This window comes from Exophiala bonariae, assembly GCF_035927105.1.
Source record: "Exophiala bonariae strain CCFEE 5792 chromosome Unknown scaffold_2, whole genome shotgun sequence".
Classification (NCBI taxonomy): domain Eukaryota; kingdom Fungi; phylum Ascomycota; class Eurotiomycetes; order Chaetothyriales; family Herpotrichiellaceae; genus Exophiala; species Exophiala bonariae.
This window is the reverse complement of record NW_027042477.1, coordinates 1,953,769-1,976,654: the sequence shown is the minus strand read 5'-3', so window position 1 is coordinate 1,976,654 and position 22,886 is coordinate 1,953,769. Positions and strand designations below refer to the sequence as shown.

At 49.6% G+C, this 22,886-nt stretch overlaps 9 protein-coding genes across 9 annotated transcripts; 4 read left to right on the top strand and 5 right to left on the bottom strand.

The window, feature by feature from the left end:
• Positions 1-212: 212 nt before the first annotated feature.
• On the bottom strand, positions 213-958 carry LTR84_005232 (uncharacterized protein; the record flags this gene model as incomplete). The annotated part of the gene is made up of 3 exons (XM_064848804.1): positions 213-707; positions 764-856; positions 905-958. 3 exons carry the CDS (start codon positions 956-958, stop codon positions 213-215), a joined length of 642 nt encoding a protein of 213 aa, XP_064711428.1.
• A 618-nt stretch (positions 959-1,576) lies between these two features.
• Positions 1,577-2,607, bottom strand: LTR84_005231 (uncharacterized protein; the record flags this gene model as incomplete). Its single annotated transcript, XM_064848803.1, has 2 exons — positions 1,577-1,648; positions 1,696-2,607. The coding sequence occupies 2 exons, from the start codon at positions 2,605-2,607 to the stop codon at positions 1,577-1,579; spliced, it is 984 nt and encodes a 327-aa protein (XP_064711427.1).
• Positions 2,608-3,463: 856 nt separating this feature from the next.
• On the top strand, positions 3,464-5,227 carry LTR84_005230 (uncharacterized protein; the record flags this gene model as incomplete). Its single annotated transcript, XM_064848802.1, has 3 exons — positions 3,464-3,830; positions 3,890-4,388; positions 4,453-5,227. The coding sequence occupies 3 exons, from the start codon at positions 3,464-3,466 to the stop codon at positions 5,225-5,227; spliced, it is 1,641 nt and encodes a 546-aa protein (XP_064711426.1).
• Positions 5,228-5,949: 722 nt separating this feature from the next.
• LTR84_005229 (uncharacterized protein) lies at positions 5,950-6,600 on the bottom strand (the record flags this gene model as incomplete). The annotated part of the gene is made up of 1 exon (XM_064848801.1): positions 5,950-6,600. The coding sequence occupies one exon, from the start codon at positions 6,598-6,600 to the stop codon at positions 5,950-5,952; it is 651 nt and encodes a 216-aa protein (XP_064711425.1).
• Positions 6,601-7,536: 936 nt separating this feature from the next.
• Positions 7,537-8,616, top strand: LTR84_005228 (uncharacterized protein; the record flags this gene model as incomplete). The annotated part of the gene is made up of 1 exon (XM_064848800.1): positions 7,537-8,616. One exon carries the CDS (start codon positions 7,537-7,539, stop codon positions 8,614-8,616), a length of 1,080 nt encoding a protein of 359 aa, XP_064711424.1.
• Positions 8,617-9,261: 645 nt separating this feature from the next.
• On the top strand, positions 9,262-11,114 carry LTR84_005227 (uncharacterized protein; the record flags this gene model as incomplete). Its single annotated transcript, XM_064848799.1, has 6 exons — positions 9,262-9,498; positions 9,573-9,602; positions 9,653-9,936; positions 9,993-10,028; positions 10,087-10,799; positions 10,879-11,114. The coding sequence occupies 6 exons, from the start codon at positions 9,262-9,264 to the stop codon at positions 11,112-11,114; spliced, it is 1,536 nt and encodes a 511-aa protein (XP_064711423.1).
• Positions 11,115-11,493: 379 nt separating this feature from the next.
• On the bottom strand, positions 11,494-14,889 carry LTR84_005226 (uncharacterized protein; the record flags this gene model as incomplete). The annotated part of the gene is made up of 4 exons (XM_064848798.1): positions 11,494-13,458; positions 13,506-13,676; positions 13,725-14,012; positions 14,611-14,889. 4 exons carry the CDS (start codon positions 14,887-14,889, stop codon positions 11,494-11,496), a joined length of 2,703 nt encoding a protein of 900 aa, XP_064711422.1.
• A 1,780-nt stretch (positions 14,890-16,669) lies between these two features.
• Positions 16,670-17,623, bottom strand: LTR84_005225 (uncharacterized protein; the record flags this gene model as incomplete). The annotated part of the gene is made up of 1 exon (XM_064848797.1): positions 16,670-17,623. One exon carries the CDS (start codon positions 17,621-17,623, stop codon positions 16,670-16,672), a length of 954 nt encoding a protein of 317 aa, XP_064711421.1.
• A 239-nt stretch (positions 17,624-17,862) lies between these two features.
• On the top strand, positions 17,863-22,630 carry LTR84_005224 (uncharacterized protein; the record flags this gene model as incomplete). Its single annotated transcript, XM_064848796.1, has 3 exons — positions 17,863-17,866; positions 18,631-22,361; positions 22,412-22,630. 3 exons carry the CDS (start codon positions 17,863-17,865, stop codon positions 22,628-22,630), a joined length of 3,954 nt encoding a protein of 1,317 aa, XP_064711420.1.
• Between the last annotated feature and the right edge of the window lie 256 nt (positions 22,631-22,886).

Below are 22,886 nucleotides of genomic sequence, written 5' to 3'. Positions count from 1 at the left end.
AGTCATTAGTCTCCGATAGATGTCAAACGGAGGCAGGTGCGGCGAACAGTTTCTACCCCACGTGTCGTTCCACCCCACAGAGCCAACTTGAATCACGCCGAACACGCTGCGAAGCCTGCGATTAGACGGAGAAGGGAGATTTATCTGTTTCCGTGGTATCTCGTCCTTTATCAATTATTGGCAATCTGAAGCCATCACTTTTTTGCCGTACCTTATTCCTCACCATACGCCAGATCTTGATCATCTTCTTCCTTTTTGTCATCGAGCTTACCAGTGTAGTTGTACACCAGTCTAGCCATCTGGACCTTGCCACCTTTCTCAACCACAATCCGCCGAGTATAGTATCTCTTTCCATCAATCTCCTCGAACCCCCAGTTCTGTTCTGCAGACCACCCGCCACCACTGTCCACGTTCTTAGCCCAGCTTTGTATGTGTTCGTCATCTAGAAACTTGGAGTCTGTCTTCCCATCCTTTAATTTCTCTGCCCGCAGAAAGACTGCCAACTCCTCACCCCCGGGGGTTATCTTCTCGAATGATCCTGTTTTCCACCAGCGGGATTTCCCTTTGACATTCCCAAAGATCCGATCTGCATGGTCTCGCTCTGTCCAGTCAATTGTACGATCCTCCTGCGTGGTTGAGAGCCCACTTGCGACCGAGGTAATGTCGACATGGTAGAAGGATTCCTTCTCGTACTCTTTGATCGTGAGCTGCACCACCATCAGTATCTCCTCATACATGTGCTTGAATTTGCAATGCCACTGACCACCACGGTCGCAAGACTGATTGCTTTGCGAGTAAACCAGCTGAGTCCTTGTAGGGCTAACATTGCGTCCACATCATCGGAGAGGCTTTTGTTCTAGCTGTGTTAGCCTCCATTTTCATGATATCGGAGCCTCCCATTTACCATGACCCATTTCCCCGACAGGTTTTTCGTCGTCACTTCTGGAGGGGCCGCCATTCTTGTGACGATGGGCAAGCAAAGGTGACAGATTCAGATGCCTCGGTGTTCAAGGAGGTCGCTCGTCAGAGTATTTGTACTTGCCAGCGACCACAGACATGTGAAGTTAGGATGGTGGCAGTCTGTTGGACGCGCAGGCGTGCAGTGCTGTAAGCGGCGTTGAAACGGGACCACAGCGTGTTTGGTGGCATGTTACAACTGGCGGCAAGAGCTGCCCACCGACTGGCAAGGGCACCGGTAGCAACTGCCCGCCGTTGCCCCGCCTGCCGAGGCTTGACTGACACGTCTGCCCCGCAGATTGGCTCGGGGCATCGTTCAAAACAAGTAAAGGTCTGTCTCGCTAAGGGTGGTTCATCACCAACTTCCAAGATTGCTCAGCCTCAGTTCCGCGATGGGCACATACGAGATACGATCAACTCATTATGCCTCGGACCATAACATTTGACAATATTCAAGAATCGAAGCACGTCTCTCGATCATTTCGATTTTTAAAAGCACCCTGGCTTAGGTGTGCCCCTCGCGATCAAGCGAGACAGGTATGCTAGAAATGAAGTAATGTCTCTGGCCCGATATTGCTCCACGATCTCTGAGAAGCCTCATCTCTCCTAATCAAGCAATCTATTTCAAGAAAGACCAATCCTGTTGCTTGATCCAATCCTCAACGCTTCCGAGCTCAATGGGTACCCCAAGCTAGATTCATCAGTGATTCAAACTTTGAATAGGGGCCTCAGACTTACATTTTTGGGGTGGACCACCGTGGTATCTTCCCATGCCTCATAGCCAAAATCTGCCATGTAGCCGAAGCCTTCCAGCAGCTCTTCTATCGGAAGGAACGGGGGTAGATCCGAAATGTCGGGTTGGGTATCTCTCTCAGCTGGAATATCCAGGGTTCGACTCCAAAGTCCGATGAATTCATCGTAAGTGATCAACCCGCGGTAGGCTATCAGATTCTTCCCACTTTCTGCTTCCACAAGTGCTTTCGTCAACGGACCAGTGTCCTTGCTGGTAGCTATCAAGGGGAGCAGAGTCTCGCCCCCGAGGAACCCAAGGAACTTAACCACACCGTCCTTGTCTCTCCGGTTGAATTGGACAGGACTCTTGAGAAAATTCTCGAGGTAAAACCCGATCTGGATGACACTGGTCTTGTTCCAAAGCTCTGGGTATGTTTCTTGCCCATACTCAGCAGCAACAGCCTTGGAGTCGTAATGCAGGACGTGCTTGTATTTTCCCTTGGACCATTTAGCTGCGTGCGAGAGACCGGAGAAGATGAGTCTGTCAAGTGTCTTTACTTTCGCTGCTGCATCGAAGACATTCTTTCCCTGTTGGACTTCCACTTCATACGACAGATCAATCAACCTCTGTCCTGTCTTCGCCTTTGCTTGGTGCTCTGGATCAAAATGGATACCCCAGAAATTGGTGACACTGAAGATGACACTGGCACCCTCGAAAGCAGCATCCAATGATGATGGATCACCTAGGTCGGCAGCCACCGTTGAAACTCCTTGTGCCCGCAAAGCCCTGGCCTTCTCGGATGATGTACTTCGAGTAACTGCTCGAACTGTCCAGGATGGGTCGTTGCGGAAAGTTTCAACGACCGAGCCACCTTGTGTACCTGTCGCCCCAATCACAACAATCAATTTGGAAGACATTCTTTGGATTTGCATACTCCGCGTGTCTGATCATGGTTGTTTGTCGCTACCTCGGGGGGTTTTATAGCGAAATAGCTTCGACGTTGATTAGCAATACCATGCCCAGGGCCAAATTGTAACACGGCGACTCCATGGTGTCCATTGGTTCCAGATGCATCATCAGATGTTCGTTGCGACCATTTGGCGAGATGGCGACTCATCCGTACTTTTCGTCCACCCCTGATAAATCAATATAGCCAGGGGGATCCGCAATGAGTGACTCGTAAGATCCACGTCCGCTCGAGGCCGCTCGGCGCTAGTCCTGGATGGATCAACACGATTATTGATACTGGAAGCCTTGCAATATTTTGAGCAGTGACCATCTGACCTTCTTGTGCCTGTTAGTGGCTGTTGCTTCGTTGAAACTCAACACAGCTCAAGTTTCATCTTACTTGCATTGATATTGGAACAACACTTAGTTGCCACTTGTCTGGGCGTGTGTTATACCGCCCAAATGAGTTAGCTGCAGCCTAGCGTATACTTTTGGTCTCTAACTTGTACTTAGCGTGGTCAGAAAGAGCAAATACCTCTGACTAATCACTAATTTGAACTCGTAGGTAAACACATTTTGTGGTTGACTTGGAGTATGATGGGAGATCTTCCGCCGTTGTGACGACTAGCATTTCAATACTTTCTCCACAAGCAATTCCTGCAGTGGCTGGTTGCATATTGACTCTGTGAACTCGAGGTCGCAGGTTGTTCGCTTGCAGCGCAGAAGCGTGCGCAGTTTGTGCTAGTCTGCCAACTTGCGGCTCCTTTTTGGAGCGTCGGAGATAGGATTACCGACAAAAGGAGTTGACTGGGCTTGAGAGTCAGCATGCCCCCAAAACTCGTTTTTGTTGATGGCGACTCCATCAAGACTATCAAAGACCGCGACAAAAGGCGAAAGATACGCTCCGATATCATTAAGAGGTCGTGGGCTTCCCAGAAATCGCGTCACACCCGGCTTGTCGCTGGGTCCGTGGCAGGAATCGGCAGCGATGCTCAGCAAACTCTCCTCGAGAAGACAGCCATGCAGGAGATTCCCTGCCTTGAGCCTCCAGATGATGCAATAGGTGTGGTAGCTCACAGGTCTAGCCCGATAATATCTCCGATATCTCATCTTAGCTCTTCCAGGTCTGACCCCTTCCGATGCTTTGGGCTTGAACCACATGATCAGTTCAATCAAGGCATCCTCGACTACTGTAAGGTACCGCCTAATAGATCGAAGCGCACTTCCCTGCTGACTACTATGGATCTGTAGGCGTAAACGAGCTTTGGCCTGGTTTCCGACCACATGCCAATTATGCTGCAGAATTCTCCCAATGTTGGTTCGCACTTGCAGCACAGAATGCTGTTGTCATGGCTGCAATCATGTTTTCCGCATCGGCACATCGCCATCTGAGAATTAACATGGGCTGGTCAGTCGTGACTTCGAAGCACATCAAACGTCACTTGCAACTCAAAGGCAGTGCGATAAAAACACTTCGGGAAGAGTTCACGCGAGAGATCATGCCCGATAAAATAGATGAAATGATATATGCCATTCTATGTCTTTCGTCAACTGAAAATGCTGCAACTTCTACTCCCCGCCTGCCTGACCCAACGAATTTCGAGCCGCTCCCCCTAGAGTCACAGTGGCTCTTGCTTTATGGACGCATCGAGTTCGACCCAACACACTTCAATGCCGTTCTGGCATTGGTGCGTCTTGCCGGTGGTATCACTAAGCTCCGCACTTACAGTCTCGGCTGGCTTGTTTTCTTGTAAGTTCTACATGGATTCAACTTCATTTTATAACCGCCATGCTGTGATACTGAGACTTCATAGTGCGAGTCTCATGGGGGCAGCAGAAGATGTGAAAGCGCCGAACTTCCCACCGGTTGATATGTACGGTGATTTGTATAGCTATCAAAGCCCTATGAGACTTCTTCTCATCTTTGATCCTCCCTGGCACCACAGATCGCTCCAGGGAGGGTTTCACGCCTTTCAATATATGAACATCAGGCCAGAGATTATTCAAACTCTCTTGGATGTCAGCGAATTCTCGCAAGCACTTGAAAGGGGGTTTGCCGGCTCACTTGATCATAAAGTTACGACTCCACTACTTGACAGTCGAAGCCACCTCGTGTATAGAATACTGTCCCTTCCCACATCAACGGAAAACATCATGGTGCAGACTTCAATGATCCAAAATAATGAAGAAGCTACTTTTGCTTTGACACTGTATCACTGCGCACGATCAGCCACACAACTATATAGTCTCCACGTCATATTTCCAGGGCCTCGCACAGCAGATGTTCGACGAATACTCTTACCCAAGATCATGGAACAGATTTCGGACATCATGAATGGTGATGGAGGCCATAGTGAATCCGCGATGCAGCTCATTGCATGGGCATGCATGGTGGCTGCAATTGCTTCAAGTGCCGACACGAGAAAGGATGGAGAAAACACTGAACAGTGGTTCCTCTATCACCTGTCATTGGCTGCAGCCAAGCTCGGGATCTCGGACTATACAGGCATGAAAGAAGTCTTGCAGCTCTTTGGATGGATCGATGTAGTGTGTGACAAGCATGGCATGGTCATGTGGAACAATCGATGAACGACAGGTGAGGGCGTCGTGTCCGCTCGCCACCACTCGAGGTACGGAAAATGCCAGTGCGTGGGTCTGATATTCTCGAGCATAAGATGGATGATGCCATTAATCCCTGCCTCGAGACATACTGAGTACATGCTGAAGACACTAGGCAATGACCAACACTTCTCACCAGAACGAGATACTTCCTCTTTGGGATTAAGCTCTCCACCGCCCCTTTCGCACGCCACGTACCCTCACACGTAGCGCAAGGGCTCTCCGTACGTTCTTTGCATTTTACTATGCTGCGACTATTGCTTTTCTGGCAATGCGATCTGATGCTGCAGTGGAGCTTGAGATCTCAGATCAGACTTGGGCTGAAAGAACTACCTGCCAAGTTTCGATTTTACGAATAATGGACCAGCTCTTGCTTGGTATGAGATACATCCCTACTCACAACCAGCTCAGAGTCCGAGCAAGCTGATGAAGCTCACGAGAACACCTGCTCTTATGGGTACTGCTACTTATCATTGGAAAATTGCTAGGTTCATCCGTGGTCCGACCTTGTCGAATATGCAGCTGTACCTCGTGTTTGCCAACCCTTCTCCCTAAAAGGCAATTCCACGGCAGACCAAGGATTATCCAAGACCGTCTCAGGACTGGAAGATTGAATGGCTACACCTTACAAGCAACTTGGATGAAATTGGCAAAGAAATTGTTATTGAGGACAAGATCTTGCGATAATGCGATTACCACTGTCCGTAAAGACCTTCTTCGGCCTTTCCCAGCACAGGGTCATTCTCAGGCTTAGGAACCGACCAGACCTTTTCATATTCTCCAGAATCCTCTCCTCCTTTCGCAAAATTCCACTTTCCACCACCTTTTGGATAAGCGCCAATCATAGTAAAGCCGGAAAGTTCAATGCTATCCAGTGCAGCCTTCACATCCCCTGCGGCAACCTTATGTCCATCACCAGGCGTCAACAAAACAAACTCAGCTCTTGGGGTCGTATCAAAAGTCTTATGTGCAGTCCCCGCCGGAAGAATGAAAACATCGCCCGCCCGCGCCTGTAATTCGATGCCGCCGTCCTCCTTCGCAGACCCGTGTGTGCTCTCCTCCAAATCAGCAGACGTATCTGCAACGCCGAACCGTATGGTCGCAGATCCTGACAACACGGCCATACACTCATGCACTTCTGAATGATAGTGGGAATCCTGAGTTTCGCCATATCGAAAGATCCATTGTGTTTCCCATCCGTTCTTGGAGAACAGCTCGTGAATTTTGCCAGGTACACAATCTGACTCAGCGGATAAGATGCCCGGATAGTGGAGGAGCGCAAGAGGCGAGTTCGGTATCAAAGCCGTCGGAGGCAGATGGTACTTCTTCACTTCTACCATCATGATACGTATATATCTTCGTCCTAGGCGTAGTTCGAATTCTTGTTGATTGCGACAGATCGTTTGCACGTTTCTTTGGGGTTTCTCAAGCGGAACCCAGCGCAATGATCAGATCTCCCAATCTTTATGCCTTTCAGATCAGAAAGGTTATTCGGACACAAACGCGGGGAAGCCGATCGTTCACTCAATCTCAGTCGGATATCGGCGCTGAGTTTGGAAAGTCTTTCCTTTGAACCAGGGCACCGTTCCAGACGGTACTGTCAGGACCTGAGCCTCGATACTGGACAGCAGATGACTCAATTGAGATTATCATTATCTCATTACGCGACGACGAATCACGCGACGGCGAATCAATAGCTTAAGAGAAAGACTTTGATATGTCGTGGTCCGCTGTGTTCTCCATCGGAACTCCGACATTCCGCAAATCTTCCCCAATAAGGCCATGCTGCCAGATCAGGCTATATTTTTGTAATCACAGAAAACACTGTTTCTCCTGCGCTGGAAGCCTAACGAGATCGGCATCTTAACTTCCTCTGCAAGGCTACATTGCTGATTGGATGGGGCTGAAACACTTACAAATATCATACGCCCTGCTCCCTACGGACTTGGAATCCCAGACTTCGGGATACCACAACACTGGCATCCTAATTTAAGATACTTACGTTATCCCGATCGAGATTATTGATTGTTCAACGGTTCACAGCCAGATTTACAATGATTGTTGACTAATCTTATACGCCATGCGCTCCTTCAGTATAAAACGTGTAGGTTCAAGATCGAGTCAGCTGGAGTTTATATCGACCACAAGCCGAGGTTATTGACATTTCCAGTAGGCAGCACGCCCCCTAGTACTAATAGATTAATGGTATAACAAGTTCGACATTCGCCATGTATATTCGTTCACTTGCCATTCAAGCATCAACATTATTCAGCCTCATCATGGCACAGAATCTCTCCTCCAATGTCTTTACCATCCCGAGCAATGGAAGGGAAATGTTCTACCTGTCCGCGGGACCATCAGATGGACCGCTGATGGTTTTGCTACACGGCTGGCCAGGTATCGCTCTCACCTGGCAACGTCAGATACAAGCGTTTTCAGAACTAGGGTTTTTTGTCGTCGCACCAGATATGCCAGGCTATGGTCAAACGTGGACCTCGAACAATTCTAGCGATTTTGCTCTGGAGAAGCTCGTGCCGCAGTGTCTCGAGCTTCTGCAACATCTGGGAAGAAAAGAGGCCATCTGGTTTGGCCATGACTGGGGATGTGGTCCGCTCTGGGCTATTGCGAGCCATCACCCTGAGGTGTGCACTGCTATCATTGGGATGTCGGTACCCTATCGCACTCTTGAGCTCGGGCTGAACACCTTGGTTTCCACCGTGGATCGTGATTTGTACCCCAAAGATGTCTATCCAGCCGGCCAATGGGATTATCAGGTGTTCTACGAACAGGATGCTGAAACAAGATCTGGTGACAAACAATTCGAGACCCAGCCGTCCACTTATATCAAATTATTTTTCTCTAAGGGCAATGCTCAAACTGGTCAGGAAATTGCACGAACGTCCAACGTCACGAAAGATCACGGGTGGTTTGGTGGACCCAATGCTACCATACCCCAGCTGCCTCTAAACTACACCGTGTTGGACGAGAACTTATTTCAGGAGCTGACTTCCGCGTTGACAAAGACTGGATTCTTTGGTGCATCGTCGTGGTACCTAAACCACGCTGCGAATGAAAAGTATACCCGGGAAAAAAGTGTCAATGGAGGCAAACTCAAGATGCCTGTCTTGTTCATACATACCGAATATGACGCTGTCTGCCAGACTGTGTACAATCCGAAGCTGACCGAAGAGATGCGGGCCACGACTGAGAATCTCAGCGAGTTCACCATTCAAGCGGGCCACTGGGGGTTGCTGGAGCGCCCTGAAGAAACCAATGCTGGTGTTGCGGAATGGATACTGAGAGAGGTCCCGGGTGCTTGGCCTGGACCAGAGCTGAAATCCCAACAACCAAAACTATAACGTCAATGAGATGTTTATGGAAGATGAGATGATGGATAATTCTTTTAGGTACCCAATACCATTCATTTACTTCCTGCCTACCTCTAGGTGTGGCTTCCTCCGCAGCTGAATTGATTACCGAGGAAGATAGGCCTTGCATGAAAAAAATGGGGATCATACCACACTCAAACAACCAAATGAACAACCCAGGGTATATCGGAGTTGTACCCGATCAAAAGCGACATATTTTACACTAATATCCCCTCGTGGTTCGGCGATCACATCCATGTCACAGATGCTGTGACTTCATCGACTCCATATTTGTCTCCTCTCTCCGCAAGACGACCCCGTCTTTTCTCCTCATCTCACATATCAACTTTCTCCATTCACAACCAAATCCAACGTTCTCCCTCGGTAAATTGCCAATTCGTATACTTGGCAAAGTCGGGTCATAGCCGTGTACGAGCCGAGTGCCCAGTGATGCTTAGAATAAGTCTTAGGATACGCCATGACGGACTCGAGGTGGGTGATGCATAAAATAAGCTCTTGCCCAGTGCGCCTCAAGTTCTTCTTTCTCTCGGTAGCCGTTTCCTTTCCAAACGCAACCATAGGGGCGCCTCTTCATTTGCAATACATCTTAACGCGTGGCTGTTTGCGTGAGCAAGAATGTCTGAAGAAGATGGAAAGATACGAGAGATGCAAACTGAGGGTGCGAGGGGTCCTGAGAATATCGAACAACTGAGGAAAACGATCACGATCGATACCATCCACAATGACGAGGCTATGAAGGTTCTTGCCAACTATGTTGGGGACGAAGAGTGGACAGAGGAGGAAGAGAAGAAGCTGGTGCGGAAGATTGATCGCAGATTGTTGTCTATCCTTTGCTTGACATATGGCCTCCAGGTAGACGCCACTCCCAAGTTCATTCTCTTCCTCTCACCCCATCGAACAAATGCTAACTCTGTGACTTGATCTAGTATTACGACAAGGCCATGCTCTCACAAGCGGTAGGCAACGCAGTACTCATGGAGTTGCACGTTTCTAACATAAGACATAGGCCCTATTCGGTCTCCGGACCGACCTTGACCTCAACGTCGGTATTCGGTACTCAATGTCTGCCTCGATCTTCTACTTGGGCTTCATAGTCGGCGCATACCCGGCAATTGTTCTGGCACAGCGCTATCCCATCGAGCGTGTGGTCTTCGGCATCGTGCTGCTGTGGGGAATCTGTCTGACGTGCACGGCGGCTTGTCACAACTATCAGAGCCTCTATGCACAGAGGTTTTTTCTCGGTGCGCTGGAGTCAGGGGTATCTCCAGCTTGGATGCTGGTTGTCGGAGGGTAAGTTCACTTTTGATCGTTGGAAAGTTTTGTGTCATTGACATCTTTATACGCAGATGGTACAAGAAGCAGGAGCAAGCCTTGCGCATGGGGTAAGAAGACGATCTTGGACTTGCTCAGCTCAGGAAATTCATTGACATTTTGCAATAGGGCATGGTATAGTAGCACGGGATACGTTTCCATGGTATCTCCGCTTATCAACTATGGACTGGGACACATCAAAGGCTCTCTCTCCCCCTGGCGGTACATGTACATAGTCGCGGGATCCATTACTATACTCTGGTCGTTTGTGATTCTGTTCCTGATGCCACCGGACCCGATCCGTGCACGACGCTTCACCGATCGAGAACGCTACATCGCGGTAGCTCGCATGCGGATGAACAACTCCGGGGTGCGCAACACACATTTCAAGAAACAGCAGCTCTTCGAACTCCTGCTGGACATCCGCTTCTGGCTGGTATTCATCATGGCCTTCTGCATTCTAGTCGCCAACGGGCCTGTCTCAACATTTATCCCCATTATAATCAACCAGCTCGGGTTCAGCGGCTTGAACTCTCTCTTATTGATCATGCCCGCCGGTTTTATCATCGGCACGATCGAGCTGACGGCCCCGTACCTCGCATATAAATTCCCAGGCTGGAGAGCATACCTCGTTACCATCACCGTCTGCGGTACCATCGTCGGCTCGTTCCTGCTGTGGCTGCTCCCGCAATCACAGACCGGCGCGAGACTGTTTGGCGTCTACATCCTCGCGTCCTATGGCGGCGGCTATGCCGTCCTCATGAGCATGCAGATCGCCAACACGGCCGGCTACACGAAACGTTCCGTTGGCTCGTCCGGCATGTTCGTCGGCTATTGTCTTGGTAAGCTCTATTCAGCTCACCTTCGAATCCTATCCTTCAATCAAAGCATAGTATCCTGCTGACACGAGAATCCTCTCAGGGAATTTCCTCGGTCCTCTCGTGTTCAAGACCGAACAGGCTCCAAAGTACAATACAGGCTGGATCACGACGATTGTGACTTCGATCGTCGCTGCGGTGCTCGCCATAGTCTACAGAATGATCTGCTCGTGGGAGAATAAGAAGAGAGACAAGACGGGCGTACTCGAGGATTATGAACATGCCTATGAAGATGATTTGACCGACATGAAGAACCCACAGTTTAGATATACTCTCTGATGGGGAGGATCAGCTGCGTATAGAATGGCTTGACCGGTGGACATTGAGTGATCAGTTGATATGAAAATTGGGAATTATGCCAATCAGATACAAAAGGTGCTAGGCAGCATGGAAGCTTGGAGAAATGAGCATTTACTGTTGGATAGGGCAAGGATGCTACTGTAGCATTTCGAAAGATGAGGAAGAGTTTTTAACCCCCCTTGGTCTCAAAAGAAATCCATAATCATATTCGTTCATCATGTTGCTGTTACTAAACCAAAGCTCGTTGGAATTCGTCAACTCATTATTAGGTTCATCAATTCATGGGCAACTGAGAGGCATTTAATCATCGTGACCTCCTTCATCCCCTTTTTGCGAAAGACACCTGCAAGCAGTCCCGTCACAACGGCAACGGAGGTTGTGGCCACTTATACGGCCCGAAGGCAGAGATAGCGAGGACATGGCCGGACAGATCATCTGTCTTGCGGACCCAGGTCCCGTTGTCACCGACGAAGCGCGACATGTCGAGATGGAAGTAAGCCGCGACAGATTCAGCCGATCTCTTCGCGGCCGCAGAGCCGTCGGAATTCGGAAGCTTGAGGATCCTCTTGATGGTGACGACGTCCTTTTCTTGGATTTTGTTAGGGAAGTAGAAATCGAACTGCCTCTTGCTGTCGGTCCACGTGGCATCGGGTATGTTGGGGTTGAATCGCTTCACCTCTTCGAAGTCGGCGTGAAATGCCAACGCCGCGTCCCTTCCGGTCTCGTTGACGAATACCCTGCTTCTCCAGACGGATATCGCGGCCGAGACCGCTGGTGGCAGTGGTGGCTTGGAATCCCCAGATGGGGTCACAGGTCCAGTGGCGTTCCGCAGCTTTTCGAGTTCTCCTGTCAATCGCGTCTTCTCGGCGGTCGCGGTCCGCAGTGCTTCCCCAAGTGCTGTGATTCCTGTCTCGAGCGAGCTTGTCTCTGGGTTGTAGGTCCCACTGGCCGCGGCCGTCAGTGTAGCCTTTGCACTATTCAATGCCGCTTGGGAGTCGCTCGTTTCGGTCTTTGCTCTTTTTAATTGAGTGTCCTTGCTGATGAGTGCCTCACCAAGCTTGCTAATCCCAGATGGCAGGGACGTGGCCACATCAAAGGCGTCTTCCGCACTGGTTTCCAACTTTGTGTTCACCTCTGTCAGGGTATTCCTCAGGATACCTGCAGCACTTTTCAGGTCCTCCTTTGCAGTGCTCAGCTCGTCCAAGAGCTTCTTTATTCCATCACTAAGTGGTGTCTTCGTACTGTCGTAGTCTTTGATGTATTCTACCAGAGTTTCAGCCGCCGCATTTAGTGCTACGACTTTCTCTTGATACCGTTGGCCAAGCATATTGACGCCTTCTCCGATTGGTAATTTCTCGTCACATACGATGTCGAAAGCTGTTAAGTTCTTTTTGGCAGCGATGACTTCACTCCGCATGCTTCCAAGTAACTTCACAAGTGAATTGAGCTCCTGTTGCGTAGTTTTCATTTCACCCACACCGGCAGAAATCGGCTTTTCAAGAGCGTTTTGGATGGTCTCCGTTAGCTCTTTGAGAAAGGCCGATTGAGCATCTTTTAGGTGTTGGAGAAGAGCTCGAAGTTCTTCCATAACACCGTCCAGCTTGTTGCTTTTTTGTATCTTCGGGTCGACGGTGGTAGCTGGCTGTGTCTGCCCCTCCTGAACTATGGGGGTAGGCTCCTTTGGACTCTCCACTACCTGGTTTTCAACCGGCGGCTGCTCTGCTGATTCCGCTTTGGCACTCTTAGTTGTCGACTGTCCCGCTCCTTCCTCTTCCTTGGTCTCAACAGTGATGACCGCCGGCTTCAATGGTTCCGAGGCCTCGACATTGGGCTGGCCGGTAACTTCTGCGGAAGGATTGGCCTCGGGCTTGGCAATTGGCTTCACAGGCTGAAAAGCTCTTATAAGTCCTAAGATACCATCGATGAAATTATTCTGGTTCGTGGTGATGACTTTGAGATTATTTGCCGTGATTTGCAGATCTTCGGCCCATGTCCTGGATTCTTCCAATAGTGCGTCCACTCTGCTATCGAGGTCTTTGCTTTTCATCTGGTCTTTATGCATGCTAAGAACAATGTTCAACTCACAATGTTCCTTGATTGCCAAAAGTGCCTGTACCGTTCGCCGCATATGCTTCAGTGCAGTAATTGATGAGCTCAATTCACCTGTGGCCGTCCCTGTCACTTTACTCGATCGTTGTGGTGCTGGTTCTTGCTCTGCAGAAGAATTCGGTTCCCGCGTTTCTGTTTGCTGCGGAGAGATAACGACCTGAATGGCTGCTTCAGCCTCCCTCGTGAGATCATCATAGGATGTTTGCAAATCGCTCTGAAGTCTTTAGCGTGGTTCTCGGTCGAGGACCAGGCCCAACTTACCATTCTCTTTGTCCACTTCGCTCGCAAGACCGCACCAATGTGGAACGCATACCGGGAGAATTTGTCGCTGGTTGCTGGAGGAACGGATGCGATGCAGACACCATCAGCAGTGGCTAGAGCAAAGTATGGCTGTGATGATCCAGGCGGTCGATAAGTGCTGGTCACAAGCCTCTGCAAATCGGATTAGCATCAGGACATTGCCGTATCGGAGAGACTGACAACTTCACCCAACCTCTTCCTTTCTTGTTCCTTGGCTAAGGTTCTCTGTAATTCTGGAAAAGCTGCTTTGAAGGGATCATTAAAACAAAATTGAGATTTAGATATCCAGCAGAACATATCGTCTGGTCCTAGTGCTAGACTGTGTGGCATGAATTCTGGTTGAATTATATCATTACGCCTCCCTTCGTTGTCCGGCGCATCGGTCGCTTCAGACTTTGCAGTTTGATTGACCCAGGCTTGGAAGCCTGGAACTCCTTCAATATTGGTGATGTAATCTCCTCTTTCGGTCTAAAAAGGAGTCAGTAGCCTTCCGAGCTATACGGATGTACAAGTTATGATATATTGCCAGCAACAAAACAAGAAGATAAGCAATGAGAGCAGCGTTTGCCTCAGGTTTTCAGCTCCATCGATTGATGTACAGCCGGATAAGACTTACTGAGCAGCTCAAATTAGCCTAGAAGATCACAGGAATAGGAGGATTTACCATTGACAGCAAAGTAGGTGTTCTCAGGTCCCAAGAATATTTTCAAATGAGGTGCACGTAATGGATCTACTGTAAATGTCCCCGTGTCTGTCCTCGACTCGCTTGTGAAGGTCGAGGAAGGGCGGACTATCCAGTCTCTCAAATTTGAGAGCCTTTCGAAGACCCGGCCGCCTAGAAAGCTTTTGCTTAGATATGCACACAGAAACGAAAAGCAATCTTGCCTATAGACCATTCCTTGCCCGCTTTGAAGATGATGGCAGACTCATTGGGCCTGGATCCGAAAGAAAGGCCATGGATTCTGGGGTAACTCGAAGAGCCCGTCGATGTCGCGGCTTCCTGAGCTGAGGTTCTTTTCCTCCCCGTGTTTGCTGTCGCATCTTCAAGTGGAGGTTCTTGGCTTACACCGTTCGGTACTGAAGCTGGACTTTTACCATCCCAATCTGATTCTTCGCTCCAAGAAGACGTTTCGTCACTTAGCTCAGATGGTGCTGGAAGAGCCTGGGACGTGGTCGAAGGATCATTTTGTAACTTTCGCTCGGCTACCCAGTGCTTCAGAAGCCTCGTCAAATCGCTAGGTAGCTTGTTACAGTCGGCATCCAAATGCCGTCTTGGGTCATAAAAGTCACAACATAGGGAATCACCAGGAGCAAAAGCTAGGTCGAATCGAAATGTCGAAGTCATGTTGCTTAATAAAGTCACTTGTCGCAAACAGGCTCATCAGCTCAAAGACTACGCATCAGGAGAACATAAGTCAAGCAGATGGTTTCGTCAACGGAACGATGATGGAGAACAAGCCCGAGCACTGAGGTAACACTTCCGCACAGAAAGTATCGGGGTGGGAAGGAAGACAAGGACCTTGCTGGAAAACTGAGTATGTCAATGTCGCGATCATCTCGGACTGCTGCTGCGGCTTAGGCCTCGTATTCTAGGCGAGGCTGCAGAAGGATAACGCTTGTGTGCCAGTGAAAAAGACTAGAAAGAGAGTGCAGATGACCTAGATTGAGCAATTGAATATCGGGAGAGCGCTATCTGGCGCAGCTGAAAATGACATTTGAGCAAGTGAAGAGAGCATTTGACTTTTAGCGCACCGTTGAACAAAACGCCAGCGAATTGTACCATGACTGGCGAGACCAACTGTAGGCAACGGCAAGTTGGCAAGATGCAGAAGGAGATTAGAGGAAGGTTTGCAAGTTGCTGCTTAGCAGACGAGCCAAGTCACAGAAGCCACTGCCCCGCCATCCAATATCGGAGGCAATTGCGGGGATCTGGTAACTGGTGCTGTTCTTCTTCAGGTCGGCTGGTCTAGATTCAAAGCACCTGAGATGCGGGCTTGAGTCTTGCAGCAGTCCTGCATGATCTGACTGGCTATAAGGGTTCAGCAAGTTATTGTTGCTGGGATGAGTTGAGGAAGAAACTAATCATTTGCGACGATCGTTGTAGCTTGACTAGGGAGGCTGGACGAATAAAAATGAACGGGGAAAGATCCCGCCACGGAACCCTCCATGGAGGGTATGATACAGATTCTGTCTAGTCAGAACTTTGGCAATGTCTCGAGCCTTCAAGAGATATGCGGGAAAGTCCCCTGGTTAGATTCATTGTGAGATGTGCTTTCGTCTTAGAAGACTTCATTTTGGTGATGGAGTCTTCTTACTCGTGTCGATCACCAGCACAACCCGTTGCCCTTATGCGCTGGTGCAATATTATTATGAGTACATCACTCCAGCGCTTCACTCAGTCTTGCGATGGAATAGAGTGCCCAAAATCGTCCTCGTTCACAATGTCCAAGGAAGTTGCCGTAGTGGGATCCGGTTCCTATTTTGCCATCCAATTCTTGAATGAAACGGCCCGTTATAAGGCTCGATTTGGACGGCCAGAATCCACAGGAGCGGCAAAGTCATGCCACAATCAACTTTTTAATTCTCAAGCGCCCAAAAATTGATTGTGTTTGAATCATGAGAGAACTCAATTCACGAATCACGTTGAATTCAGTGACTGGGAATCGTCGTAAGCAAGCAGGGCGAATGTCCACCTACATCTCCGTTTTGTGGCTCTTCATTTTCCTCCATGAGAGCTGTCAGGATGGACTGGTTCACTATGACAGGATAGTGAGCTACTGTGGATGATATATATACTTCCGATCGCCAGCTGTATTTCTGATTGAGTGTAGCCATATTGAGGCACCCGCTTATGGCACGATCAAGGTTAGTGATACGTGACCATCACGAGGCTGCCCCTACGGGAAATCACAAATCCCAGTTGATTGATCAACCTATCGCGCTGGACAGCAAACTTACTAGAGAGACATTCAAGGTCTGGCATGGCTTCCTCAAGCTATGGCTGAGGATAGCCCCCCCAAAATACCATCATGTTTCTACGTCGAGTACTTCCTTGCTGTGCGTAGGCAGTCTTCGATTTGTCGAATGGGAATGTAGAGCACATATGTGCAGCTTGGCAGTTCGCTTTACCGCAGGATGTATACATTCCGTCTTGATTGTATTTCATGTCTGCGATCAGGGAACTTTGACAGCATCCACCGCTTGGTCCCCTCAGCAGTGACACTAAGATTTACCACCACAAAGATGAATGCGCAGAATAGGTTCCAATTCAGGATGCGATCGGGCGGAGCCGCAATGACACTAAGTGACCCATAGAATGTGCATTCTGCCATGTAATGAGGAGCGATCCAATGTTTGAAGCCGAGCTCATCGGGCAAAGTGTATTTCTCGAGTGTAAATAGGTAGTAATGTGATTTTGCCTGACTGATAAATGCTTGCGAAATAAAAGCGGCAAATGCCCACTCCGTTGCTCCCATCGAATTGAATCGCTCACCGATATCCGGGTGATTCCAATCGGCCCAACCAACTCCATCAAGGAGGAGAGTTATGTTGGTGAAAAGATAGAAAGCTATGCCGATGAAATAATGACCGATCCACATTCGAGACTTGCTCTTTCGGTTGTAGGTCAGGCATTCGACCAGCCTTCTAGAACTTTGAAGCAGCAAGCAGAATGAAGCGACGCGGGCACGTTGAGACATGTGGATTCTGATCTGATGGTGAAATTGCAAACTTGAACAGAGCACAGATAGAATGTAGAAGTGAGTAAACCAAGTGTGCGGAACAGTCAGCTTGGCCAAGGAGTCGAGAAGCTGCGAAGCGGCCGAAGACCTTTCAATTGTTCGTCTGCGGTCGCCCTTGGGACTTTCTGACGTCTCGGAAGCATTTTGAGCACGAGCGCCATAGTCTAGGAAGCGTCGCCTGAGATCTGGCGTGAAGCGAACTAGAAGAATTGCGAATGCGCTCAGAAGATAGAATGCTTTGATGCCCCAGGAGACTAAATCGAAGACAGGCTTGTGAGCGAGGAGAGAGCCCAGATTGCTGGGGAACGAATCCAGCGAATCCGAATTGAGAGTAGCCATCAGCCAGGACCGCGAATCTTCGATCTCCTTTTTAGCCTGAGTCGATAAAGCTTGTTACGAAGACATGTGCAAGTCCAGTCACACGGCGTGCTTGGACCACCAATGTAGTGGAAAGGCCAGATCTAATAATGCTGAGGGCGGTGGGAAATCGGGATGCTCAGAGGTCCATGGTGTGCGTTCTTCGTGAGATTCTTGCACTGTCAATTTACGAAGGAAGCAAGAAAGTGGAGGTACCGGGCATGAGTAAAAAAGGAACAGAGTGAGGCGAAATCTTGTTTGATGAGAAGAACGAAATTGGATGCCGATCAGAGCAATATGCTGAACCGACCGCTCACACAGAGATTTGGGCTGGGGCCTTGCGGGTACTTCAGAAGCTACGAAGTATGAAGTACCTTCGGATAAAGGCCACCTGGAGCGGGGCGCCCCTTATGACCGCTTTGACCGCCTTTATTGGTGGGTACCCACCAACTAAGACTCGTTAACGGGCGCTCGGTGTTAGGCATCAAATATTATTGAGCATTGGGCAGCCTAGTTAGGCTGGCACTAGGTATCTGGACAAGGCAACTTTAGGGGCTGGTAGCCAGGATGTGGGCGCCCAGCAAAGATTGGAGGCTGGCTTACGAAGTACGAGTCCAAAGAACTTGGAGGCCTGGGATTCACGTGACAGCTTCAACTGAATCTAGGAAGGTGGGTGACTAACCAGCACTAACCTGAAGTAGGCTGTGGCCAAGTCCGACAAGCCTGACAAGCCAGTGCCAGTCCAAGTCGAGTCTGTGTCTGTGTCTGGAGTCTCTCGTCTGTTCATCTGAGTCGAGTTCGAAGTTGGCTGTCCACCATTTCCATCCCCTCGAGCCATCAATTCAGCAATCAACATTCCACTTGCGCCGCCCACTATTCGACCTCTAACGATCATTTTCCATCTGAGAATTCTTCTCTTCTCCCATTTGACCAATTCGATCCACTGATTTCGACCTGTCAGATCACTACTTTCACCGCTTTGCTTGCAGGTGGAGTTCTGATCTCCCTGCCCTTTCCATCCGCTTTCTCAACACAAACCGTCCTCAAAACGGCCGACGATAATGATCAGGCAAAGAATGAGGAAGAAGTCGACACAGTCATGAACGGTGTCGGCGCTGCTGCAGGGCCTCAGAATGTTGCTGTCGACAAAAACTCCGAACCTGCTCAGTCCGCTAGCAAGAGCCCCTCTCACACACCATCGAACACGAATCCAACAGAACCCACGTCCGAACCTGCAGCTGTAGGTTCACCTGAAGATCGAATTATGGACAAAGTCGCCACGATCGATACTGCTGGTAATGAAAATGGGGTGGCAGCTGCAGCTGCAGCTGCAGCGGCCGAAGCTGACGGGGATTCAGAAGCTGAAACTCTGATCCAATCCCCTGAGAAGCAGCGAACCAACGCCGACACCACTTCCGTTGCTGGGTCTCAACATACCGAGCGTGAGCGAGCCAAGGAAGATGATTCTCCAAGCAGAGCAACCGCGACCGACTCGGACAACCGATCGAGAAAGCGCAAGCGGAGTCTGATCGACCACAAAGACGACGAAAACTCTCTCTCGTCCAGCCGCCATAGCTCACCTTTATCATCGCCCAGGGCTCCGACCCATTCTCCAGATAGTGATTCAGATTTATCCAGTCGCATTGAATTACACCACCCCAGATCAGGCCTGCAGAGACGTCCAAGTGATCCTGCGGCTGATTCCGATGATGCCGAGGACAAATCAGTCCAGATCCAAACCCGCAGACGCCGCCCCAGCGACCTATTACCCCCCATTAGCAAACATCGCAACAAAACTCATAATTCTGGCCCAGATCCTGGTTCTTCTGAACGGCGAGAAACCAGGTCTGCTACCTATCCCCGCCATTCATCCAACGAACGGTCGCCATCACCCAGACCACCAGTTCGAAGAGAACACAGGCGTGGCGTATCTACTCAATTAACTCTTGGCGATGTCGAGCGGAAGAAGCGAGGACGGCCACCAGCAATCAATACCAAAAGAAGCGGCTCTGCAGATCGCGTGCCTTCTCCATCTGACTCTGATTCCGACTCTCCTCAAACTAGACCACCCCTCAATAAATTGTCTTCTGCAGACCATGACGCCATGTCTCCCGCAAAAGCCTCAGGTCCCCGCAAAATTCGGGACAAAAACGGTCGTACTGCGCTTTCAAGGGCTTGCAACGCCAACGATCTTGCCTCTGCACAAGCAAAGTTTGCAGAACGACCGCAAGATCTGAATCTAGCTGACAATGCGGGAAACACACCCCTACAAATCGCATCTCTGATGGGATTTGAGGATATCGTTAAGTTTCTATTGGAAAGCAATGCAGATGTGGATACACGAAATATCGACAAGGAAACACCACTTATCGACGCGGTGGAAAATGGGCACCTTGAGGTGGTTCGGCTCCTGCTTCAGCATGGAGCAAATCCTCGATTGGGCAACGCTAAGGGCGATGAACCATATGAGCTTGTTCCTCTGGACGACCCGAACCACGCAGAGCTTAGAAGGCTCCTCGCTGATGCACGGGAGAACAACACCAACCGACGGAAATCCAGTGACCAGGTTGAAATCGCGCAAGACCGAAACTCCTCCAGAGCGGCCTCAGCAGCCAGCCCACGAGATTCTCCTCCGATCAACGGCCCTCGTAGCCCACCGAATCCAACTCAACGACGAAGAACTGGACGAAGCGAATCAACGCGTAATGATCTCCTCTGGCAAGCAAATACACAGGAGAATCTGACTCGCCTGGCCGCAAAGGGTGATGTTCAGGGTGTGGCGAATATCCTCAACATTCTGCAAAAGGCAGAAACAGAGTCGCTGATTGCTGCTGCCAAAGCTGGACATGAAGAAGTCCTTCAATACTTGCTTGGCATGGGCGACCCAGAGACCGACCCAGATCCGCTTCGCCATCTCAAGGCGGGATACAATACACCGGTATTGGCAGCAATCGGACGCGGGCATCCCGAGGTAGTAAAATTGCTTGTCGAGCAGTCAGGCTTTGATCCGACAAAAAGGATTCTTAAAGGGAAGTCCTACTACGAGATCGCATCAGAGAGAAAGGGTGAGCAGTGGCAGAAGGAAGTTGATATTCTGAAATCTGCGTACGATAAACATGCCACTGGAAGATCCAGGAAGGGAGCGTCTCCAAGAATGACTCGGGATTCTGACAAGCAGAAAAGCCGGCCAGTTCGCCGTTCGCAGTCTCCGATTTCCAGCAAATTGCGCAATTCCACCTCTTCCAGTCCCACTCTGACACATAAATCGCTGCCCAATAAATCGCCACAATCCTCGCAGAAAGGTCGGGACCGTGAGTCTGGCTCAACCGATGGTGGTAATCGACGTAAGCATCTACCCGCACGACGAGAAATTGGTGATCCGGCAGTGGCTGTTTCTTCAGATCAAGATCAAACGGTCGCCGCACCCAGAAAAAGTCATGTTAAGAGAAGGAGTCAGAGTGACTTGCCACAGGCTTCCCAGTTGGACCTCGACAGCGCTCATCGGAGAAGACGTCTTGTGAGTGGGAAGGAACATCGTCGGCGCAAGAGTATAGTGGAGGAGGAAGCTTCTGGAGAAGATGACTCTATCATTGCAGTGAAAACTGAAGCGAGATCGAGCACCATACTCAAACGACAAAGGGAGAGCTTTTCACCACCTGCAGACGTTGCTGAAGAAGAGGGAACTGGTCGGAGTATCACGAAGAAACGAAGGACTGTGGTGGAAAGCAGCCCTGAAGAGTCACGGCCAGGTCCGAAGAAGAGGAACAATCAATCCTTGAGCTCCTCAGTTGAACAAAACTCCGAACACATCCCAAGTGAAGATGAAAGACCAAAGCGCCGGAAGCTTTCAAAAAACGATCAGAATGTTCCTCTAAGCGACAAATCTAGAGACGAAATGCTTGTTGATAAACCAGAAGAGACTTCCCAAGCTGATAATGGCCATGATGTTAGCAAAGAATCCAACGACAAACATGCGAAGCCCCTTGCCGAGGAAGTGGAAGTCCCAGTAAAGTCGGAGCCTGTGGACACGGGTCCCACGGAAGCTGAACTCGAGCTGAAGAGAGAAGAGGAGGAACGTAAAGCTGCCGAAGCCAGAAGAGCAGAAGAAGATCGTCTTGCTGCTGAGAAAGCCGCCGAAGAACAGAGAATTGCAGAGGAGAAAGAACGCATCAAAAAAGCCGAGGAAGAAGCCGAGCGAAAAAGAAAAGAGGAAGAGGAACGGCAGGAGCGCATCAGACGGGAGCTGGAGGAGAGGCAACGCCGTCAAGAGGAACAGCTTCGATTAGCACGACTTGAAATCGAACGACGGCGACGCGAAGCACTCCCTGCCCTGTTGTGTCGCACCGCTTTTCTCATCGACAATGAACCATCAACGTCGAAGAGCGTACCCTGGCTTTCGAGGTTTTTGCCCCTTTTCACGGCGAAATTGAGCCAGCTTGATAATGAATCATCCGTTGTGGAACATGATAGCCTGTGGGTACCCAACTTTCAAGTTGCCGGATTGCTGGCAACCAAAGATCTCAATTTGCGTAACTACACATCACTCGACAAGAGGCCTGTGACGCCTGCACAACGGCAGAGCTTATGGAGAGTATCAAGGAATATGCTCTCATACGACTACGATACTAACTCTCTGAACACGACGATCAAACAAGCGAACCAGAAGGAGGAGGAAGAGAGACCCAAGTTTTTTGCCATGGAGGAACTCTTCTGGGTGAAGGTATGATAATTTTCCAGGAGAATTTTTCTATGGTTTACTAACGTGATTAGCTTTCTGACTTCAACGATCAACTCTTCCGGCATCCTCATCTGAACTCATTGAGCCTCAAGAAACAAGCCATAAGTTTGAGGACGATTGGATCATACACCCCAACTGCCCATTCACCTCAAACGAACGGGTTTCCTTCTTCATCACCACCTAAACTTACGAATGGAGTCAATCCTCTCGTTCCGCCCACCTTGTACAGCAATGGATACACTCGCTTATGATGGAGTTCCTGTTAGTCGTTGCATGAAATAAAATCTTATCATTATTGACGAACGAAATACCCCTGATGATGGATTTGTACGGAGTACCACGAAGTCTTCGCAAGGCTCGCTCATTGATGTGCAATATGAAAGTGGCCTTGGTGGCATTCCAAGTGGACATAGTAGTTGTCTGGTAGTCTCTTGATCCTGGCCCTCAATTTTAGGCAGTGGATCGACTCTTAGGTAGTTCAATATCCAGAGAGCGTCTCACAACATT